The sequence below is a fragment of the Herpailurus yagouaroundi genome, unplaced genomic scaffold (assembly GCF_014898765.1).
Source record: "Herpailurus yagouaroundi ecotype Mexico unplaced genomic scaffold, PumYag 198, whole genome shotgun sequence".
Classification (NCBI taxonomy): domain Eukaryota; kingdom Metazoa; phylum Chordata; class Mammalia; order Carnivora; family Felidae; genus Herpailurus; species Herpailurus yagouaroundi.
The window spans coordinates 31986994-32009854 of NW_024412429.1; the positions used below are offsets into that span (position 1 = coordinate 31986994).

General features: G+C 37.4%; 1 protein-coding gene across 15 annotated transcripts in view; it reads right to left on the reverse strand.

Annotated features, from left to right (window-relative positions):
• The window catches only part of EYA4 (EYA transcriptional coactivator and phosphatase 4), a 316035-nt gene that overhangs the window by 61102 nt on the left and 232072 nt on the right, over nucleotides 1-22861 (reverse strand). For 9 of the 15 annotated variants that reach the window (XM_040449144.1, XM_040449146.1, XM_040449147.1 and 6 more), the window contains 2 exons: nucleotides 8666-8790; nucleotides 7186-7254 (listed from right to left, as the gene is read on the reverse strand). In XM_040449144.1, coding sequence (XP_040305078.1) covers nucleotides 7186-7254; nucleotides 8666-8790 — 194 coding nt within the window. The remainder of the gene's footprint in view (nucleotides 1-7185; nucleotides 7255-8665; nucleotides 8791-22861) is intronic. The other 6 variants (XM_040449156.1, XM_040449155.1, XM_040449151.1 and 3 more) reach the window with 1 other exon arrangement.

Below are 22861 nucleotides of genomic sequence, written 5' to 3' on the forward strand. Positions count from 1 at the left end.
CAGATAATGATACTGAAGTACACAGTAGCTAAATAATTTTCCTATAGTCACACAGCTAGTAAGAGCTAGAGTTCGATGGTTTCGGAATCCAGATTCTAAACCCTACTGCCGGACAGGAAGCACTAACTAATCGAGAATCCCTTTCATCTGTATGATGACCCACCCAGAGTGTGACCTAGATGGATGTAAAGCTCTCTCTGCGATGCAATGTCCACTTGTGACTTCTGACAAAAAAAGCAGAGTCCGAAGCCTTCCTCAAAACTCATACAAGAAGACAGTCTCTCGAAACTTCCAAATTCTAATACTGGCTAATTTCCTAAATCTATAAATAATACTTGTAAAATAGATAGTATTACATATTTGTGAATAGAGGAGAAAGGAGCAGAACGTGAGCTGGGTCTACGGAAGTAGTCCAGGAGCCAGACACAGGGATTAGTTATGTTACTGTGGATCCCAACTTTGTATTGATAGTGATTATAATGTCCTCAATTTGAAAGTTTCAGATGGTCAAAGGAGAAGGAAGAAAAGGGAGACAAAGAGTTTGTGGTTGCATTCATTATAGTGGAAACAGCTCTCATTAAAATTTTAAAGGTCTGCATTTAGTCAAAGACAGAGAAGTTTCATTTTACTGAGAAAAGGCATCCGTAGAAAGTACATGAAGTAAAGCATAAATGTCAAGGTATGTTCAGTGTACTAACATGCATGGGTTTTAAAGCAATCACTCAACAAATGGGTGTTAACATTTAGGGAAAAACTGCACATTAATGCTCATCTATTTTTCATATGCAGATAAGAACAAAGGGGAAAAGAGGGAACTTTAATTACGCTACCACAGAAAATAAAGTATTCTCAAGTTAACTGGGTGTCAACAAACATCTCTTGAGCTTCAAGTAAAATGCAGTTATTTTGGTTTGTTTTTTTAAAATTTTTTTTTTCAACGTTTATTTATTTTTGGGACAGAGAGAGACAGAGCATGAATGGGCGAGGGGCAGAGAGAGAGGGAGACACAGAATCGGAAACAGGCTCCAGGCTCTGAGCCATCAGCCCAGAGCCCGACGCGGGGCTCGAACTCACGGACCGCGAGATCGTGACCTGGCTGAAGTCGGACGCTTTAACTGACTGCGCCACCCAGGCGCCCCTTGGTTTGTTTTTTTAAAAAAAACATCAAATAATGATCAATAATTTGCTTTTTCAGGGGCAGGAAACTTAAGAGAAGTGAAATGGATATTCTGTATATGATTTGTTGGTTAGAAAGATGTTAGGATATGAATGGGTATCTTAATATTTATAATAAAACAGGTAACTCGTCTAAAGAAAACACTACTTTAATGATAAAGTTTGAACACTGCAGGTCATTTTCAATAAAGGTCCAAATATATTTGAAATGTATTCCATTTTTGTCTTGCTTTTGTTTCTGCACTGGAAATTGATATACTATATACTTTTGTAGTGGCAGGCAAAATTTTTTTAGTTACATATGTGTAAGGCATTACTAGAAAGATAGCCATCAATGAAATATCTTACTGTTTTCTAAAACACACAAAATCCTCATTCCAAATGATTATCAGTGTATATTCAGTGTCATGTTCAACTGTATTTTTTTCTGACTGTATTTCATTTTTCTCAAATTAACATAGAGGTTCAATAGGGCTTTGAACTTATCAGGACAATGTACACAATTATTACATGCTATAAAGTGGAAGGGACACTTAAAAAATTTTTTTTTAACATTTATTTATTTTCAAGAGACAGAGACAGAGTGCAAGTGGGGGAGGGGCAGAGAGAGAGAGGGGGAGACACGGAATCCGAAGCAGGCTCCAGGCTCTGAGCTGTCAGCTCAACGCCCAATGCGGGGCTTGAACCCACCAACAGTGAGATCATGACCTGAGCTGAAGTTGGACGCTTAACCTACTGAGCCACCCAGGCGTCCCTGGGACAATCTTTTATGAGAGATAGACATATTTTTCAACAAAATGAAATTTACAAATGTTTTGATATCAAAAATAATGATCATATTTTACTGCCCTTAAGAGTATTGTGGTTTTTGCCCTTCTATATGTTCAAAATAAGTAATTTAGGATCCAGGATTAATCCAGTAGTTCAGGGTTTCTCTTACAATGCAATGAGAAACTATAGATAGCCCTTTGTACAGAACTTGTTATTCAAGAAGTATTTGTATTGTCAGCACCCTGCTACTACTTATGCATTTACAATTTGGATGTTTTTCAGAGAGCATTGGAAACACTGGGGAAAAAAAAGAAAAAAGTCAAAATAATTTTAATATATTGATTTTAATATATTGGTATAATTGGCTTTTATTTTTTACCTTCAAAGATAATTGATATCTATGGATTAAATCAAGATTGTATGTGATTCTTGTCAGCTTTCAGCTATGGCTACACTGATTTCCTCTCTTCATGCCTCAACCTTCACCCAGACCCTCCTATGCATATTTTTGAAGCACATTTAACCTTGCCTGTTCAGATTATCTTTGGAACTCAAGTACAACATGAACGTACATTAATTATTTGTGGAGAAAGTCTGCTTTATTGTAAAAATTCAAAGTTGGTGTTCATTAGTTGTAATAGCAGACTTCATTCTTGAAAGAGAAAGTAACGCAAGTAATTTACATTTTATATTCACTTCCAAAATCTGCCTTTAAACTGGCGTATGCTTAAAAGACATCTATACGTTAACTCAAAATATCCTCCTTTCTGAACCACAAAATCACCCACAGCTCCTTCTGACAGCACAGGTTCTAAAAAGAATTTCAGGCAGAGTGAGATCAGGAAGGTACAATTTATAACACTACAGGGGAGCACACAGTATCGCCTACCGGTTTTCATAATTAGTACAGCCTATGATTTATGTTCGTCTGTATCAATATATTCACCTTAAAATCTATGAGCTCCAAGCGCCTTTCATTCCTAAATATCCAGAAAGTGTTTAATTTTGTCAAACAATTTGACAAAGCAATTTATGGCTATCATTCCAAAAAAGAAAATCTAAAAAGAGTAGAGCCACGATGGTAGATGGCTCTACTGCACGAACACAGAAGATACAGAAACAAATCCCTTGCATGAGTCAATCACCTATATATTTAAAATTCTGGAAGATTCTTTCCTACGACATGTAGGTTTTCAAATACAGAAAATGCTATAAACCTGATCAGAATGTCCAATTTTGGTTCCCCCAAACTTTCTCTTTAAAGTAGCTTCTTAATCTCCATGTATAATCAAATATTCCCTCCCTGTGTTATGTACCCATCTTGAACACATTATGCACTCATTATTTTCTTGTCTGTTTCTTTCTGCTACACTTTTGGTCCCTTGCTGGACAATATCATATTCTATAGGTCACTGGGTTCCCATTTCCTAGCACAGAACCTGGCATATAACAGGAACTTGATACGTTTTAATTGAGAAAGTGAAAATCCACTTTTTGATCCTACCCTAAGCAATCCCAACAGACATAAGTGTTTTTGTAAAGTATAGCTAATCACGAATCTTGACACCATTAAGCAAATTAAAATCTTACCTATACCTGGAAGTCCCTTTTCATATGACTGGCATGCATTTACATGCCTAAATATGCATATAACGAAGTATATAGAGAATACGTATAGCCCTGTATCAGGAGTGGGCAAACTGCATCCCACATGCCAAATCTTCCCCATGGCCTGTTTCTGTGTAGTCTGTGCACTAAGAATGGCTTTTACATTTTTTAACAGTTGAAGAATATCAAAAGAAGAATATTTGTGATCTGTGAAAATTTTTTTGAATTCAAATTTCAGTATTCATAGATTAAGTTGTGTTTGAATACAGCCAAGGCCTTTCACTGACGCATTGTCTATGGCTGTTTTTGTGCAACAATAGCTTGAAAGCTTGAAATATTCACTATCTGACCTTTTACAGAAAAAGTGTGTTGACCACTGGTCTGTATGCTAGGGTATGAGCGCATTTATTACACTTTTACTGACAGTTCTACATTTTAACCATTTTACAAGCAACAGAAGTTTGAAAGGAAAATTAGTTTCCGGTATCAGTCTGCAGATGTAATTATATAATTAAGACTACGGTGTTGAAGCATTTTAAATCACTTCAAGAATAATGTAATATATTTAAATTTTTTTAATGTTTATTTATTGTTGAGAGGGACAGAGACAGAATGCGAGTGGGTTAGGGGCAGAGAGAGAGGGAGACACAGAATCCGAATCAAGCTCCGCGCTGTCGGCACAGAGGCCAATGTGGGGCTCGAACTCACAAGCTGTGAGATCATGACTTGAGTCGAAGTCGGTGGCTCAACCGACTGAGCCACAGGGGCACCCCTAATGTAATACATTTAAAGAGTACCAATGTAGTATGGTAGGATATTAAGGTGACACTATGAACTTGTATGAGTAAAAACTATACAATTAAAATCTTTTTGAAAATCTCAAAGTTAATGGAAGGATTTTGAAAAGCCACGAACTTAGCTTTTGCTTTTTCCTTTCATTACAATTTTATAGTGATCCAATTCCAACAAAAAACTCCAAGATTACTGTCAATGGGAGAGATTATGCACCAAATCCTTGTCTGTGTTATAGACACCCAACATACACCCATACAATAAGTACTCCAACGTGATTAAAATCCATAAATTCATAAATTTCATCTCAATCTGCCCCTAGGACTGTATCATTAATAATCAAAGTACACATAATATTTTACTACTAAAAGTTTATCTTCTTTGGCCGGTTTACACATCCTAAACGCAGAAGAATTTATTACGTGACAAAGCAACTGGAGAGTCTTTTAACACGATGCATGTTTTCAACTTCCTTAAAAACTGTTGCCTAGTTCTAATTGAATTATTAATTAAAGAAAGGGAAATAGACTCATGTTTATTGGCAAACAATTTGTATATACTATCTAATTAAAAACAAAAGCTTTCCCAAGGAAATATTATCATCCTCCTTTTTAGAAAGAGATTGAAGCTTGGAGAGGTTAAGTAACTTGTTCAAGGTGACACAGCTTGTCAGTGTGCTTGCTCCTCCTCTTGGCGCGGAAGTCCTCGTTTTTTTACACGGCCACATGAATCTTAACGTTAACACTAAGAACTTGGAAAATCTGATGCTTAACACTTAGAAAAATGTTTTTGGTTGAGACTAGATCTAAATCACTAAACACTGATTGTACGCATTCACTATGGTAAAGCTGTCCGTGTTACATGAATATCTTAGAGCAGAGCAACAGCCGTGAGCTAAAAAAAATTGTTTTTCAACACACTGTTTTAAAAAAAAACACATCAAAACTAGAATATTTTATGATTTGACAATTATGAAATTTAAATACTGGGACCCATAAATAAGGTTTTATTGGAACCTAATGAATCTCATTAATTTATTTATGCATTGCCCATGGCTGCTTTCTGAGTTATGATGGCAGAGCTGAGTAGTTGGAACAAACACAGTATGTCCTATAAAGGCTAAAATATTTGCTATCTGGCTCTTTACAGAAAGAGACCCCTGAGTTACAATTAAGAGAAACTAAATTCTTCAACATATTTTTAAGTATAAAAAGTATATTTTGGGGCACCTGGGTGGCTCAGCTGGGTAAGCGTCTAACTTGGGCTCAGGTCACGATCTCACCATCTGTGAGTTCGAGCCCCGCATCAGGCTCTGTGCTGACAGCTGAGAGCCTAGAGCCTGCTTTGGATTCTGTGTCTCCCTCTCTCTCTGCCCCTCCCCCACTCATGCGCACTCACGCGCGCGCGCGCGCTCTCTCTCTCTCTCTCTCCCAAAAATAAGTAAACATTAAAAAATTTTTAAGAAAGTATATTTTAAGTGTGGAATCGAAAAAAAAATTCAAGCCAGAACTATAAAGATATAAGTAATGGGCATAACGGAGTATTCTTCATTCACTGGTCATATATTTTGATTTAATCAGAGACACAGCAAGGTCCAGCCAAACTGCCTATCCTAACTTCTTTCGTGTAATGCACATTTCCAACAGGTAGGGAGGTTTTCTTTTTAATCTTAATATTGGATGATTCCATGTTAGTGTTATAGTTTTGCTTTTAGTTTTTAATTTTGTTAGTGTATTAACTTTTGATTTAGAGAGAGTTTGTTTAGACTTTTATATATTTTATGTATATGAAGTAAATATCTATAGTTCAATGTATTGTAAGAGTTAATATTAATTTATAATTTTATTTTATTTATTTTTTTTCCCAACGTTTATTTATTTTTGGGACAGAGAGAGGCAGAGCATGAACGGGGGAGGGGCAGAGAGAGAGGGAGACACAGAATCGGAAGCAGGCTCCAGGCTCCGAGCCAACAGCCCAGAGCCCGACACGGGGCTCGAACTCACGAACCGCGAGATCGTGACCTGGCTGAAGTCGGACGCTTAACCGACTGCGCCACCCAGGCGCCCCCTATAATTTTAAATGTACAGCTTTCATCACTGATAATTCTTTAAATGATGGAATTAAAAAAATTTTTTTAATGTTTATTTTTGAAAGAGACAGAGACAGAATGTGAGTGGGTTAGGGGCAGACAGAGAGAGGGAGACCCAGAAGCAGAAGGAGGCTCCAGGCTCTGAGCCGTCAGCACGGAGCCCAACGCAGGGCTCGAACTCGCGAGCTGTGAGATCATGACCTGAGCCAAAGTTGGACCCTCAACCGACTGAGCCACCCAGGTGCCCCTAAATGGTGGAATTTTAAATGTTTATGTTACTTTAGGTATTTTAAAAGGAATATTTATTGAAGTCCATAAAATTGCAACTATCTTTTTGCCACATTCAGAATTTAAATAAAGACAGTCTGTAGGTTATGGCGATGACTGAGGTTGTGTACATGTACAATATGCTTCACCTGCTCTTATTGATAGGAGTGCTGTGCTGAATTACCCACTTAATTGAACGATATGTAGTTAGAAAAACAACAGATGCATCTGTTTGTACATTATAAAAAATGTCAGAGAAGAAGGCTACTGATCTAAGGAATCTACTATTAGAATACTAGCTGGTAAGAAAAAAAACATAGTCAACTTATCTATAAACAACAAAAAGTCACGTTTATCTCTCCTTTTTCTTTACAAGTACCGAACACAGAAAAGGAAGTGCAGACAGAAATAGCGACAGAAAGCACACCAGAAGGGCAACGCCACACACCCAAACACATGCAGTGTACCATCATCTCTCATACTTGTTGCAGAAGAGGGGGTGTTGCAACTCAGCAACCAGTCTGCAGTGTTTAAAACAGTCATGTTGTCCCCTGAGAACAGGAACAGCGTAAGGGTTCAATGTCTGAATGCCTGCCCTGCGTACATGAATAGTCTTCAAAGCTTGCACTGTTTCCTGACCTTTTAGCCCAAATTATACCTGCGCTGTATGACTTTTACATTTTGTTTTATCAGGTCTGTTTTAGTTCGGTTAAATATATATACCTGACGATTAGTGAATTCCCAAGGTTTGATTCCAGACTTTTAAAAAATCTTATTATACGTACGCAAGTTAAGGTTTAAGTACAAATGTTCTTGCACCAGGAATCATCACTGAACAATCTTACAAATTTGCAATCCTCCAATTAATAAGCTAAGAGTATAGATGCATGTTTAGAGACAAATAAACATTATCAACAAGGAAAATGTTAATCTACAGAGGGTTTGGTGTAAAACATTATTAAATACAGGCGAGTTGCAATGCACACAACTTCACAAAAAATTTTTAGCTTGCACAGCTATTTTAAAATAAATGGGAAGAGGTGTACCAGTTTCACAAATACTTATTGAAAATTTAAAAGAAAATATGATGTGGCAAATGTTGTTATCTAATAATATGATTAGTTTATATTTTAAAACAAATTTCACATAATTTTTCTCCTATTGACTAAAACAGATATATAAAACTTAAAAACGATGGTGACTAATTTAAGAAGTAGCTTACACATAATATGTGTGTATATGTGTCATCTCTGTATATTCTGATACAAAAATTAGAACAAATTTTATGATGGCTAAATGCATTCTATAAAATCAGTAGGACAGAATATTTGAAAGGACTATTATTGTTACCATATGCTTCGCCATAATTATAGGTTAATCAAATGAGAAAATATATGAAAAATTTTTATCCTCATTTTAAATACATTAGGTATTACTCTCTTTGAAAAGAAAATGCAGCAGGCATATTTTCCTATTCTCAAACCACTTTTAAGAAAAAGGTTTTTAAGAAAGAATTGGGGTAGCCTTTCCCCTACAATTCGAAATTAAACCAAAAACTAGTGTAACTAGTATAATTTCTCTTCTCTTCTCTTCTCTTCTCTTCTCTTCTCTTCTCTTCTCTTCTCTTCTCTTCTCTCTCTCTCAAGATCAGAGTGTAAATCTTTTCGGTCACATTTTCTGTATTTTTTTTTGAATACCGACAAGGGCAAATACAAAAAGGAAGCTTTGTTAAAAGCCCTTAAAATGTTATTCAGGGCTATTTATTCTTTCCGAAAATTTCCAGCTACTGAGGAGATGTAAAAGTTTCAATAAAATCAACAGCATGATCAATAACCTATTAGCCATATATATTCCTTGGCTAGGTTATTGCTAATAAGGTTACTTATTAGCATATCCCTCACATGTGGAATAATAGTGAACACTGAAACGTCATTCCGGGTTTCTTCAGGGCGGTACACTTACCTCCTGTCCCATTTGTGGTGACCGATGTGCTGCTGAGATTAGCCTTCTCCAGTTTGGAGCTACCAGGAGTATCACCACTTCCGACAAGAGGATGAGGACTTGCTAGGTCCTGCATTTCCATAGACCTGTGAAAGCAGGAAGCAACAGAGAGAAAGCTGAAATCTTAACAATAATTTCTTAATAAACTACATATATCATTCTACCGAGCACACATGAAATCTCATAGTAAGAACTGAAACCGATAGCTAAGACTTCTTTGCTAACCAGGTGAACATGACAGTCCATCAACAATTAATAAATAAATAAAACTTCCATGGTAATGAGCCTCGTAATTAGTTTATTTGTAATCTTACTCTTGTATATAATGAAGTACAGAAGACAGCATATTCTGTCATCTTAGCTGTTTGAGTTGATATGGATTATCCTCCCTCCTACATTAATCATCTTTGTTATAAACATGTAGAAATGTTGAAAATATGTGACTCCTAAAATTTGATGTCCCCAGGCACCAGTGAAATAAAGTATAAACTCAAAGCCAGAGCAGAAACTTCTGGCTGACCTTGTGGACCCAGAGCTTAAAACTGAGCCTAAGGACTGAGGGTTAGAGTTGTTACAACTTTAGTATCTGTTCAGGAATAGAAGACTTGACTTAACTTCTGTTTCAGGGAATGTGTTGGAATTGAGCAGAGACTCTTGAAAGGCTAACCCTCTTTGGAAACAGAAACTCAAGAGCAGAATTTCACAGTGGTCCAAAAGAAGCCACACATGCGTCAATGAAAGAAGGGAAACACAAGAGATAAACCCAAATTGAGAGAATTTATAACCAACATGCAACCCTACACAAAATACTGAAGACCTTCAGCTGAAAGTAAGGATACCAGATAAAAACTCAGATCTACAGGGAGGAATGAAGAGTGGTTGAAATGTAAATATATAGGTAAATGCAAAGATTATCTTTTGTTTTTCTTTTAATTCATGAAAGACAACCAACTGAAACAAAAAACACCTATAACATTGTAGTATGCGATTTATAATATGGTATAAGAGTAAAATATGTGTCAATAGCACAAAGGATAGTGGGGCAAAATGATATTCTTTTAAGGTTCTTTCATTTGGCATAGGCTGTTTAGGATACACCAATATTTAATCCCAATATTAAATATTAATAAGAAAAACACTAACAGGTATAACAAAAAGTCAATGGAATAATTAAAATAAAACATTTAAAAATTTGATTAACCTCAAAGACCAGGAAAAGAGAAAGGAAAAAATAACATGTGAAAAATAGAAAACACACAGCAAGATAGCATACTCACGCCTAACCATATCAATGATTACACTAAATATCAATGGACTAAATGCTCCAATGAAGAGCCAAAGATTGTCAGATTGGAATAAACAGACACAGCACAACTATTAGGGATCTACCGGAGAAGTACTTTAAATACAGATACACTGTGATACTATGGTGTACTGCTCAGAAGAATTCATTCCTACAGCTGCTGGGAGTGTTACCAACTGTTCTCAACTAAATTCCTTTCCAAGATTTGATCTCAACCAGAGTCATTTTGCCCCAAATCACACTCTTTCCTTTAGCCCTCATCTACTGACTGGTCATGGAGGGGTATAAAGATACTTCCCACACCCTGAAGGTCACTCAAGTCTAGAGCCACCATAAGATCAGTTGAGACCTTTGCTGCAACTACACTGAAGTTCAAAGTCTCTCAGTCTAATCATGTTTCCTTCATCCCCTCAAATGTATTACTACTGAAAGCACAACCCAATAAACTCCTGGCACATAAATCTCCATGTTAGAGTCTGTTCCCTGGGAACTTGAACCGTGATAAGGCACAACTAGGTTCAGGGTCAAGGACAGAAAACAATATAACATGTAAATAACAAACATTAGATAAATGTTTGGGCTACTATAATATCACACAAAACGGCCCTCCAAATGAACAGTATTGGCAGATACAAAGAGATAATTAAGAAAATGAAATAAATGATAAATCCTTCAGGATATAATAATCCTAGATGTGCATACCTACTAGCCAAGCCTCAAAACATACAAAGCAAAAACTAACAGCGTCAAAGGAAGAAACTGATCAGTCCATGATCATATCTGGAGCTTTAATAACTTTCTCTCCACAGTAACCAACTGCAAAAGTAGACATTATCATCAACATGCCATAACTGACTGTACTGATATAGTACACTAACACCCAATAATTATAAAAATACATATTATTTTCAAGTGCACATAGAATGTCCATCGAAAGGACTATAAGGTAGGTATAATAAAATAAGCATCATTATATGTTAAATTAAACCTTATAGAGAATAGTATCTGGCCACAATGAATTAAATTAGAAAATAATAGTAAAATACATGAAATAACCATTAATATTTGAAAATTAAACCCCACACTTCTAAGTAACCTATGAGTCAAAGAAGAAATCACAAATAAATGTAGAAACAAATGTAGAAAATACTCAGGACAAAATAATAATGAAAACACATCAAATCACCCCACATGCAGTCAACTGATCTTTGACAGAGTAGCAAAGACAATACAGTGGAGTAAAGACCGTTTCTCTAATAAATGGAGCTGGAAAAACTAGACACACACACACACACACACACACACACACACACACACACTAGACACAGACCCTACACTATACTCTTCACAAAAATTAATTCAAAATTGATCACAGACCTAGATATAAAATGCAAAACTATAAAACTCCTAGAAGATAACATAAGAGAAAACTAGATGACTTTGGGAATGACTTTGAGTTTTGAAAACACCACCAAAGACAGAATCCATGAAAAAAAAATAATGATAAGCTGGGTTTATTAAAATTAAAAACTTCTCTTCAAAAGCCAATGTCAAGAGAATTCAAGTTGGAGCAGAGGGTATATGGGAAATCTCTGTACCATCCTCTCAACTGTGCTGTGGAACTTTAGCTGAAGAAAAAATAGTCTTTAAAACAAAAAAGGCAACATCAAATCACTTGTGAAATGCAAATAAAGCAGTAGTTAATGAGAAATTTATAACTTTATATGATTATATTAGAAAAGGAAAAGGGTTTAAAATCTGTGATCTAAGTTTCTACACTAATAAATTAGTGAAAGAAAAGCAAATTAAACCCAAAGTAAATAAAAGGAAGGAAACAATAAAGAGCATAAATAATTAAACTAGAAAATCTATGTATAATGGAGACAATTTACAAATCCAGAAGATGACTGTTAGAGATACTAAAATATTATAAAGGATAATGAAGACATATTATGAACACTGTGTCAAAGCATTCACCACTTTAGATAAAATCAGTGAAATTCTTAAAAGACACAACCTATAAACCTTACCCAATAAAAAATACAAAACGCAAATAGTCCTCTATCAGTTAAAGAAATTGAATTCATAATTAAACATTTCCCCTTCCCCCCCAAACCCCCAAAACAACAACAAAAACAACTCTAGGGCCATATAGTTTTCTTAGTGAATTCTAGTAAATATTTAAGGAACAGTTCAGTCTGTTATAAATTCTTGAAAAAAAAAAAAACAGGAGGGAACACATTTCACTCAATTGTATGAGAAAAGGATTACCCGCATTTAAAACTTGACAAAAACAATTTTGAAAAAAAATACGGATCTCTAATTTTCATGAACGTAGATAAAAATAATTAACAAAATATTATCAAGTGAAATGTAGCAATAAAATGATTAATATATCATAACCAAGTGGGTTTTAGCCAAGAATGAAAAGTTTATTTAAAATTTGAAAATTGGGGTGCCTGGGTGGGTTAAGCATCTGACTCTTGATTTCAGCTCAGTTCATGATCTCCCAGTTCGTGAGGTCAAGCCCTGCACTGGGCTCTGTGCTGGCAGTGTGGAGCCTGCTTGGAATTCTCTCTCTCCCTCTCTTTCTGTCCCTCCCCTCTCTCTCTCTCATGTTAACGAATAAACTTAAAAAAAACATTTGGAAATCAAATAATGCAATTCAATATAGTAACAGAATATTATTTCAAGTACAAAAAAAGCATTTGACAATATTCATCATCCATTCATGATACAAACTCTCAGCAAACTAAAAGTATTTTCCTCACTTGAAAAATCTATCATATTTAATGAAAAAATATTGAATTTTTTCTCCTAAAGATCAGAATCAAGGCAGGGATAGCTAGCTGTTTTTCCCATTTCAACACATTTGCCTGGTAATATTAGCTAGTATAAGAGGACAAAAATAAATAAATAAAAGAGGTAAAGTTTTGAAAGAGAGAAAAAATACTGTTAATTCACAGATAACATTATTAGTTATGTAGAAAACACTGAGAAATCTATAAAAACAAAACAAAACACACTAGAATAGATGAGTGAATTTACCAAATTACAGGTACAACGTCTTACCAGTACTAGATTGAAACATGAACCAAAAATATCTGAAACTTCAGTCAATGCTGCTCCAGTTCAAATATTGAAATATCAGAATGATAGTTATTCAGAAGACTGGAAGTTCGAATGATGGTTGTTCAAGAGACTGGAAGTTCCCCTCCTGCTCAACTCAACTCTTAAGGGGAAAGTGAATGCTCAAACCCTCACCTTAACTGTCAGCCAGAGACAAGGACTTACTTAGACTACTTGAGAAATACACACAACAAAACAAATACTATGCTTCAGTCTCTACTGAGTTTTTGTATATAATGTTCAAAACACCATAAATATTTTTAAAGCTTATTTATTCATTTTGAGAAAGAAAAAGAGCACAAGCAGGGGAAGGACACAGAGAGAGGGAGAGAGAGAATCCCTAACAGGGATAATATTTTGAGTCATAACAAGAAGTAGGAAAATGTGAACCCTAGTGAAGAGAAAACATAGTAAACAGAAGCAGGTCTGTTTATGACCCAGGTTTTAGAATTAGCAGATAAGGATTTAAAAATTATTATAAATATATAAAATAATTTACAGGAAAAGATATATACCCACACAAGGTATATACATACAAATAAATATGCTACATATATATGTATGTACACACACACATATATACATGTGTGCCATATATATTTATATATATAATCTGTACATATTTATATATATCTCAGATTTATGTACATTAATATGTATATGCAATATACATACATATATATACATTGCATATAGAAAAGAAATGGAAATTAAAAAAATGAAAATTCTAGAACAAAAATTATAATATATTGAATAAAAATATTCTTTGGATGAATTTAACAGCAGATTAGACACTGCAAAAGAAAGAATCAGTAAATCTGAAGCTGGGCCATTAGAAATTACTTAAATTAGAGCAGCATGACAAAAATTGGGGCAGACTAATTAAACTGAGTATAAGTAACTTGTGTAATATTATCGGGAAGCAAGAAAGAGAATGAAACAGAACAATACTGAAGTAAGTAATGGCCAAAATTTCTCCAAATTCGATGAAACACCAACCCACAGATCCTTGAAATACAACGAACAACAAATGAGCCAAAGGAAAAGAAAACCATGCGTAGGCACATTACAGTCAAATTCTGAAAAAAGCATAAATAGAAAGCTTATAGCAGACAGATTAAAAAAAAGACACATAGAAGGAAATAGTAGTATTCCCAAAAAAAACTATTATCGATAACACATTCCTAGTAATAGGCTTAATTATTATAAATAATGAATGTTCATGACTTGATCATCTCCTACTGGACCCACTCAATGTATTTTTAATGTAATTGACCAAAATATTAATGATTGCTTATTCTATGCAAAGCACGGTCACAGCCATTAGGATTGCTGACTAAAGGAAACACGGTCCTACCTTCCAGGGGTTTATGATCCAAACGGGAAGGCAGATCTTGCGCAAAGAAAATTAAAGTACGTGAAATGTCCACGGAGTGGAATAGACAGAAATCAGTAATGAACTGAGAGTATGGGAAATTTTCTCAGAAACTAGTAGCTAGGTTTTGATGATTTCAAAGGGATTCTGGGGGAAGCATCTGGTCAGTGCTACTGCTGAAGCTGCAAGGCAGCCCAGGGGTTCATAGCCAATTTAGACCACATGCAAGATGGAGAAACGAGGAAAATTAATCAGGAATGAAGGTTGGAGCATACACGGAAGAGAGGAGGAAAACTACGTTGTTTCTGCAAAACAAAAGTGGCCTTGGTATTTTATATTCCAGTTTCCAGGACACCAAAGTGCAATTATCTGAATCTTTACGATAAGTTCTCTTTGCTTGAATCACTTTAGTGGGCTGAGATTTCTTAAAATTAAAATAGCCGTTTGAGAATAGATGTGCATTACTACCACACACTATATAGCAAGAAGATTTCTGTGCTTCCTACTGCGTGTTCTGTAATCAATTTAATTCTGAAATGTCAGTTTCTGTTTAAATCTGCTTTGTGTAAAACGGAATATACAAAATATAAAATTTACCATAGACTTTAACAGCAGAAAATGATTAATGGTACCATTTTTGCTGAGTACCTATGGTATGATGCATCCTATGCCTGGAACTTCTTATATATTCTCTCCTTTGGTCTTTACAATAACACACTGATATGCGTATTACTTTCCACAGTTTATAGGTGAAGCAATTGAGGCTTCAAGAGGATACACGGCCTGCCCAAGACCATGTAGGTAGAGAGTGGCAGCACTAGAATTCGAACTTGTGTCTATCTGATGGCAAAGCCCAGGTTCTTTCTGTCGCATACTGTATGTTTCCCGTTTTTCAAAGTGACTTTAATTTTTTCACACTGTGAAACCACAATCAGGAATGTATAACCCTGCAATAAAACATCCTGAATGGTTTTCAAAAATTACTGAGGTCAATACAAGCATCAACTCTGCCAAATCTATACTTGTTACTACCATCTTTAAAGATGACCCTTTCCCCCTCCTCCCGCCCCCAAGATGTCTGTTTCAACCCTTTTTTTAGGGGCCCTTATGTCATAAGGCCATGTGAATACTAGCATCAATCTGGACAATTTAAAAAAATGAATTTATCCACAAACACAAAAACTCATTTAAAAAATAAAGAATTGCAGGTCACATTCAACTAGTGTCATGGTCCTTTTCTGAAATTCTTCTGCAGCATAAATGGAATTTGTTTCTAACCGACTGAAATATCCTCCTGAAACCCGATGGAGTAAACTTTATATTTGTGTATTTTAGAGTCTACTCTAACTCAGAAGCCATAATTCCTTCTGCACAGATCCTGGTAATGTGGTACAGCCTGTGTATCTATAGGCTGAGATTCCATCAATCCTTCATGACCCAAGAAATGTGCAAAAGCATCCAATACTTTCAAGGACCTTCACTATCATACCAGCTTATTTTCTTTGCACATAAAGTGGACGATATGTGTGCCCAGCTATATGTCTCACGCTGTTAATCTTCCTTGTAACCACCAGAATGAATTTAAGGAAAGAGTTCAATCATTTGCTTTGCTTATCACTTCCTTTCCTAATATAAACCTTAATTCCCCTTAGCTGCAAAGTAGGAGTAACAACATCAGCTTCCACTTAAATAATGTGCATCTTAGCTCCATTAGGACAGGGATTATTTTCTATCTTATTCATCGTTTTTTTCTCTACACTTAGAATTGTGCAGGCTACTTAGTGAGTGCTAATGAGTGAATAATAAGATAGGAATAGGAAAAATGTAGATGAAGTGGTCTGAGTCACTTGGAGTCATATGTAGTCTAGTTCAGAAAACACTGTTTGAACATCTGCTATGTGCTAGAGACAGTTCTAAGAATACATAAAGTGTCTTCAGAGAACTTGCAGGCCAGTGGAAAGCAAGGGAAGAGGTGGAGAGAATCAAGGATCAGCTCTCTGATGTGAATGTGTGTAGAAGCTTTCATATCTGTATGTATAGTGTTAGATCTCCCAAACAAGTAAGAAATTGTGTGTGTGTGTGTGTGTGTGTGTGTGTGTGTGTGTGTGTGTACTCATGTGTTAGGGGGAAAGGGGAGAAAGATGCTGTGCATGGGTAAAGAAAGCCACTGTGGAAGAAAAAAATAAGATACAGCAACTCGGTCAACTTAGATCAGATGGAAGTCACGGCATGTCACTACTGAGTACTAGCTCCCACATTCTGAAGAAAGCTCACCAGGTAACAATGCCAGGCCATCTTAAACCAACACGTTTCAGATTAGAATCCAAGAAACCCTTGTCATAGCTGCAAAGCTACGCCAGTTTCTCCTCTGGCAGTAGATTGGGAGGTGTGGATCCTCTCCAGTGGATGTAGATCCATTATGTCATTGATCAGGTGAACAGACAGCCCTGGGAGGAGGCCATCATGAACCCATTTTCCCAGACATGGTCAGAACTGGGTCCCACTATACAGAAGAGGAAATGTAGGTCAAAGAAGACCCCTAGAAACAAGTATCAAGAAAATGGTCCATGCATAATGGGAGCCGTTCTTGCACTTTGCCAGTGACCTCATGCCTGTCCCTGAGGCCAGCATGAATGCTTGCAGCACATGTGACCTGTCTGCCAGGGTGACCTCAGGCCCTGGAGTCAAAGCAAATAAAGCCATGAACACACTGTTCTCTGGACACTTTTACAGTCTTTCCTTTCCAGGGCTTGTAGCTCTACCCTTGAGATCTGCAACTCTGGCCCTTTCTTCACTATGATCCTAACAAATTATCCCGATAAAACACGGTTTCCCCACCAAAGAAATGTGAGTAAATATTTTTTAAAAACAGAGGCGTATCTCTAAATTTAGGCTTTTAAAGCCCTCCCTCCCACTTAACCTGTAAACAAAGAAAAAAAAGTCTAATGAATTTTCCAAGCACTATGTGAATGGTACAGGACTCCCGTTTCTGTTAGATCAGTTACAAACCATGGTTAATGAAGCAGGAAATTATTTCCCTTTAGTAAGAAGGAAGGCTGAAGGCCACAATTAAAACAGCTAATGCCATCAATTATACCAGAATACATGGACTCTTTTTCTGAGAAAAACTCTACCAGTAGGGATCAAACTGGAGGAATGAATGAGGGTTTTTCAACACTAGAAAGCTGAATTAAAAAGAGCAAAGCATTAACATAATATATTAAATAAAGATGACAGAATTTCAGGCTTTGAAGGGACATTCAATGTCCTCAAATGCAAAAATACCATCTTACGGGGTGCCTGGGTGGCTCGGTCGGTTGTGCCTCCGACTTCAGCTAAGGTCATGATCTCAAGGTTTGTGAGTTTAAGCCCCACCTCAGGCTCTGTGCTGTCAGTGTGGAGCCTGCTTTGGGTCCTCGGCCCCCCTCTCTCTTTCTGCACCTCCCCTCCCCCGCTTGTGCTCTTCTTCTCTCAAAAATAAATAAAGACATTTAAAAAAAGAAAAAACAATACCATTTTATGCTTGAGGCTGTGAAGGCAGCGTTAAGAGCCTACACGGTAGACTCAGGCTTGGGTTTTAAAATCTGCCTCTACCATTTACCAGTCACCGAACCTTAGGCTCAAAAATGGAGACAATAATATCCACTAGAGGGCTACTGCATGAATTAAATAAGATCTCTCCCCCACCCCCGCCCCCCCCCACACACATGTGCGCGCGCACACACACACACACACACACACACACACACACACAGCATGGACTTTGGCATACAGATCTTAATAAATGTTAGCTATGACTACAATCATTTCCACAACACTGTCAATAAATGCTTGATTTGTCTGTTTGCAAACCTGTGTTAACAAGAAAACAGTTTCCTTAAGAGGCGGCCCATTTCATTTTCAGATCAATCTTACTATTAGGAAGATTCCCATATACAGTTTCCACGGGACTTTGGTTTTACAAGAAATTTAGCCCACTGACATGGGTCAAGTCTAAACCTTCTTTTCCGTATCCACCCTTCAAACATCAGAGAGGGCTGTCCTGACCTAGAGCCTTTATAGGTACAAAGAGTAGGTACAAAATACAAAACATTACAACTCTCGCTATGCACGCATCAGCACAGCCTGAAGAGTACATTAGCCAGCAGGCACTTTGTGGTACTAACACATGCTGAAAGTCAGCTAACCAAACCCGTACGTCTTTGTCCCATGTTAGGATTTACAGTCCTGTTTTCTCTCAGTCACTACACACGGAGTTGGCACTGGACTTCAAGTAAACAGCTTCTCGTGCGTTCCTCCTGATGCCATCCTGTTGGAACAAGTCCGCTGTTGCGCTTGTCCCGTTAGATTCTGATGCTACTGTTCAATGTACTTTTCCCCTGTGCCATGACACCAATAAACTTCCTTAGCATGCCTTCGATGCCGAATCACAGAAGCATGTTGAAAAGGCCAAGGTCAAGGACATATCTTGAAGAGGACGCTTAGAGGAGTATCTTCAGATTTATCTCAACTCCTCAGGAATAAGTATCGAGTTAATAGTAGTACCATCAGGCAGTCTGTGTTTTTCTGTCATTCCCCCACCCTCATAAACATATCAAGAGGCTTTGACACACACCTTGTTGAACTCTAGATGTACTTCATATAATGCATGCCTTTGTTCCTCGTTTCTGGTATTGCCGTCACAAAAGACTATGAAGCTACTCTGTATGCCTTCTGCTTACAGAACTCGTACTGCATTCTTGTCACCACAGCCCACTAATTATTTACATTTAATTGTCCAAGAACATAATTTTGGGATCAACAATTCATAACAATTTTGCTCTCTACAGTTTATGTCACATAAAGAAACAATGAAAAATTACTTATCGTAAGCAATACGATGATAAAATATACGTAAAGTGTGAGCTTATGTATTACATAAAAATATGGACTGGGAATCCGAAACATGAATATAAGTCTGTGATCTACTACCTAGAAAAAGTTAATGGGTGTGTGTGTAGATGGTTTTCCAAATATCTTCTCAGGTTTACAGGGCTCCCTAAATAACACCGAGAGTCTTCCATAGACAGGCATTCTGCACTCTCTTCCTTTTTATGCCAAGACATTCTGTATCTTTATGAGGTTACTCAACCCATTCACTTTGAACGCAAGGAAGTTAGCACCTGCCACGAGGGATCAGAATGTGAAATATGATGAGGGAGCCCTGTGATAAGTGACCTTAGCAAACAAAAATAAAACCCCTACAAAAAAAAAAAAGAAGAAGAAGAAAATGCAGCAATACACAAACTAGAGTACTGTGTGGCTGTAAACATAAGCAATTAAAGTTCCACTCCATAGTAAACAGTAGTTGAGTGTATGACTCATGGGCCAGCAATGCCAGGAGACGTCAGGGAACTTCCCCACTGCCCCATCTTTATGACACTATAACATGATAGTCTCCATTAAAAAAAAAAAAAAAAAAAAAAAAAGTGGACCAGCCATCTTAGTGATAGGAACCTGGGGCCCATTTCTCATCTGACATAATACTTCACGGAGCAGGTCCAAAAACAATGCAGGGCCCTTGAAATCAGCAGCAGCTCAGGACTCTGATCCATGCCAAAGAGCAAGATGAGAAATGGGGCTGGTATAAATATTCATTGGGAAGTTCCGGCCAACCTCCTTGTGCTGTGTGCTTAGTGCAACTCAAAACTGTTCCACCTGGTCCGTTCTGGCTCCCTCATGTCTACCAGGGGCTGGCAGCTGGAAAGCAGGCTGAGCCTTGGAGATCTTTTCATTTGTAAAGCACCGGAGGGGCAGGCAGGAGGGATGATAATGCATAGGCTAGGTTTCAATTACAGGACTGTCTCTTTCCCAGGTGGAAGGCAACACTGCAGAGAATTCAATGTCTCATCTATTAAGGCCCCTCAGGAGATGCTTGGTGCTTTGCAAATGCTGGCGGTGTGGAATAATCCTCCCAACAAAAATCCTGAGAAAATACATCAAGCAAATTGAGTATTTTGTTAGGCTCACGTGCAATCTTTCCTCGTCTCTCATTTTCCAAAGTAAAATCGTCCTGTAACTTCTGCCTGGAAAAAAAACAGAGAGCTGCTTCTAAGTTCAGAAATAAGTGGCTGTTTAGCCTATAAAATGTAGGATGAGAGAGGCTTTGAGATCACCATCCCATGAATCTCGCTGCCAAAAAGGTTTTTAAATATTGCATAAACTGAAATGTGTTCCAACCATTAACATTTAAGGGGAGCACACAATGTTCCAAATTTAAACTGCTTGACCAGTTCCCAAAAGCTTGACGAACATACACTACAGTGTAATTATTTCTTTACAATAAAAATGTCATGATGTCATTAATTTTTAGGATACCCATCTCAGAGATCTGTTGTAGTTTGTCAGTGATGGAGAGGGGAGGGTGTGCTTCATACTCTACCTGCTGCAAAGCAAGGTTCATGAAATACAAAAAAAAAAAACACAAAACAACACATGATGAATGGTTAACGAGGGTCTACTTGATTAGATGAGTACTGACTGTGCTAATAATTACAAATCAATATTATCCATGTATTAGAGTAGATCTATCAGTTCTACTACTTGGACAAATTTCCTAGGTGGGTCACTTTATTTCTATTACGTATTAAAAAGGAAGAAAAAGGGGTCACCTGGATGGCTCAGTTGGTTAAGCGTCTGGCTCTTGGTTTCGGCTCAGATCATGATCTTGACAGTCATGAGTTCGAGCCCCCCTCCCCCCCCCCCCCCGGCCAGCCCTTTACCGACAGGGCAGAGCCTGCTTGGGATTGTCTCTCCCTCTCTCTCTGCCCCTCATCTGCTCTCTCTCTCTCTCTCTCTCAGAATAAATACACTAAAAAAAATTTTTTTTAAAAGGAAAAAAAAGTTGCTTTTGTTTTTAACTCTGTCAATTTCACATGTGCCCCAGCACAGTCTCTTCTCCCCAGGGCAGTTAGAGCTTTGCAATAACCAACTCAAACTCTTCAGAACTTTCTAATGTCACTCTGTCCTTTGCAGAGTAATTCCCAAATTCCTCCCCTGGCCTCTAAGGCCTACTTCCTCACATGACACTCCAGTGCCTCATTTCTCTCACCTTGGATCCCAATGTTTGCCCTCAGCCATGAAGCTCCCCCCGGCCTGCTATATCTCATGTCCCTGACCCTGACTGCAGGTCTCCAACATGCCCGACAGGCTCACAGAGCAGGGCCTCTGCACCTGATATTTCCCGTCCGTGGAATACAGTTCCCTCAGCCATCCTCCTTGTCCTGTTTCTCGGCTCAAACATTTCCTATTCAGAGAGCCTTTCCTTTCCTTATAAAACAGCAACACCCCCATGCAACAACTGCCTATTATCCCGCTACCTTGCTTTAGTCTTCTCCAAGGCAATTATCTCCCTTGACTCAATATATACTAATTTATTTGTTAACTATCTCTCTCCCTTTAGAATCTAATGCTCCCTGAGAGCAGGGGCTATTTGTTCACTGTATTTATAGCACTAGAACTGGGCCAAGTACGTAGTAACTGTTCAATTAATAGTTGCTGAGTATGTGAATGAAGTATCCACTAATTTCACCCGACTGACCTAGGTAGCCCTAGTTACTTAGGTTTTATTCCATTGCTTCATATTACTAGTTTTCTGTGGCATAGTTTTATAGGTTTTTAGAATCACTTCCCCAATAATTTAAAAAATATGGTTGAAGTGTAGGGAATTTTATAGCTTGACAGAGAATCTCCAGGTTTTCATCCTTAAATCTGAAGTATAGGATAATTTGATAATTATTGCATGAGTGCCTAGGCATTACTTTCTATAATTTTGATAAAAACACAGTTTTGCCTGAAATTGAACATTTTCTTGCCTTCTTTGCAAAATACAAATTTTAACTTAGGACTAAGTGTCTCAGTATGTTCGGGCTGCTTTACCAAAATATGATAGGCTGGATAGCTTATAAATAAACCTAAAATTATTTCTCACTGTTCTGGAGGCTGGGAAGTCCCAAGATCAAGGTGCCAGCAGGGTTGAATTCCCTGGTGAGGGCTCTCCTGTGGTGGGTTCATAGCTAGCACTTTCTTTTCCACTGTGCCCTCACAGGTTACAAGGGCTACGGACCTCTCTGGAGCCTCTTTTCTAAGGTCACTAACACCATTCATAAGGGCTCCACCCTCATGACTTCAGCACCTCCCAAAGGCCCACCTCCTAACACCCTCATCTCTAGGGATTAGGCTTTCAATTTGTGAATTTTAGGGGGACACAAACATTCAGACCACAGGACTAAGCACTGAGGTAAAAAGTAAAAATATTCCATTTTCGATCCCCGAATAAAACTTTTTTTTAACGTTCATTTTTATTGTTGAG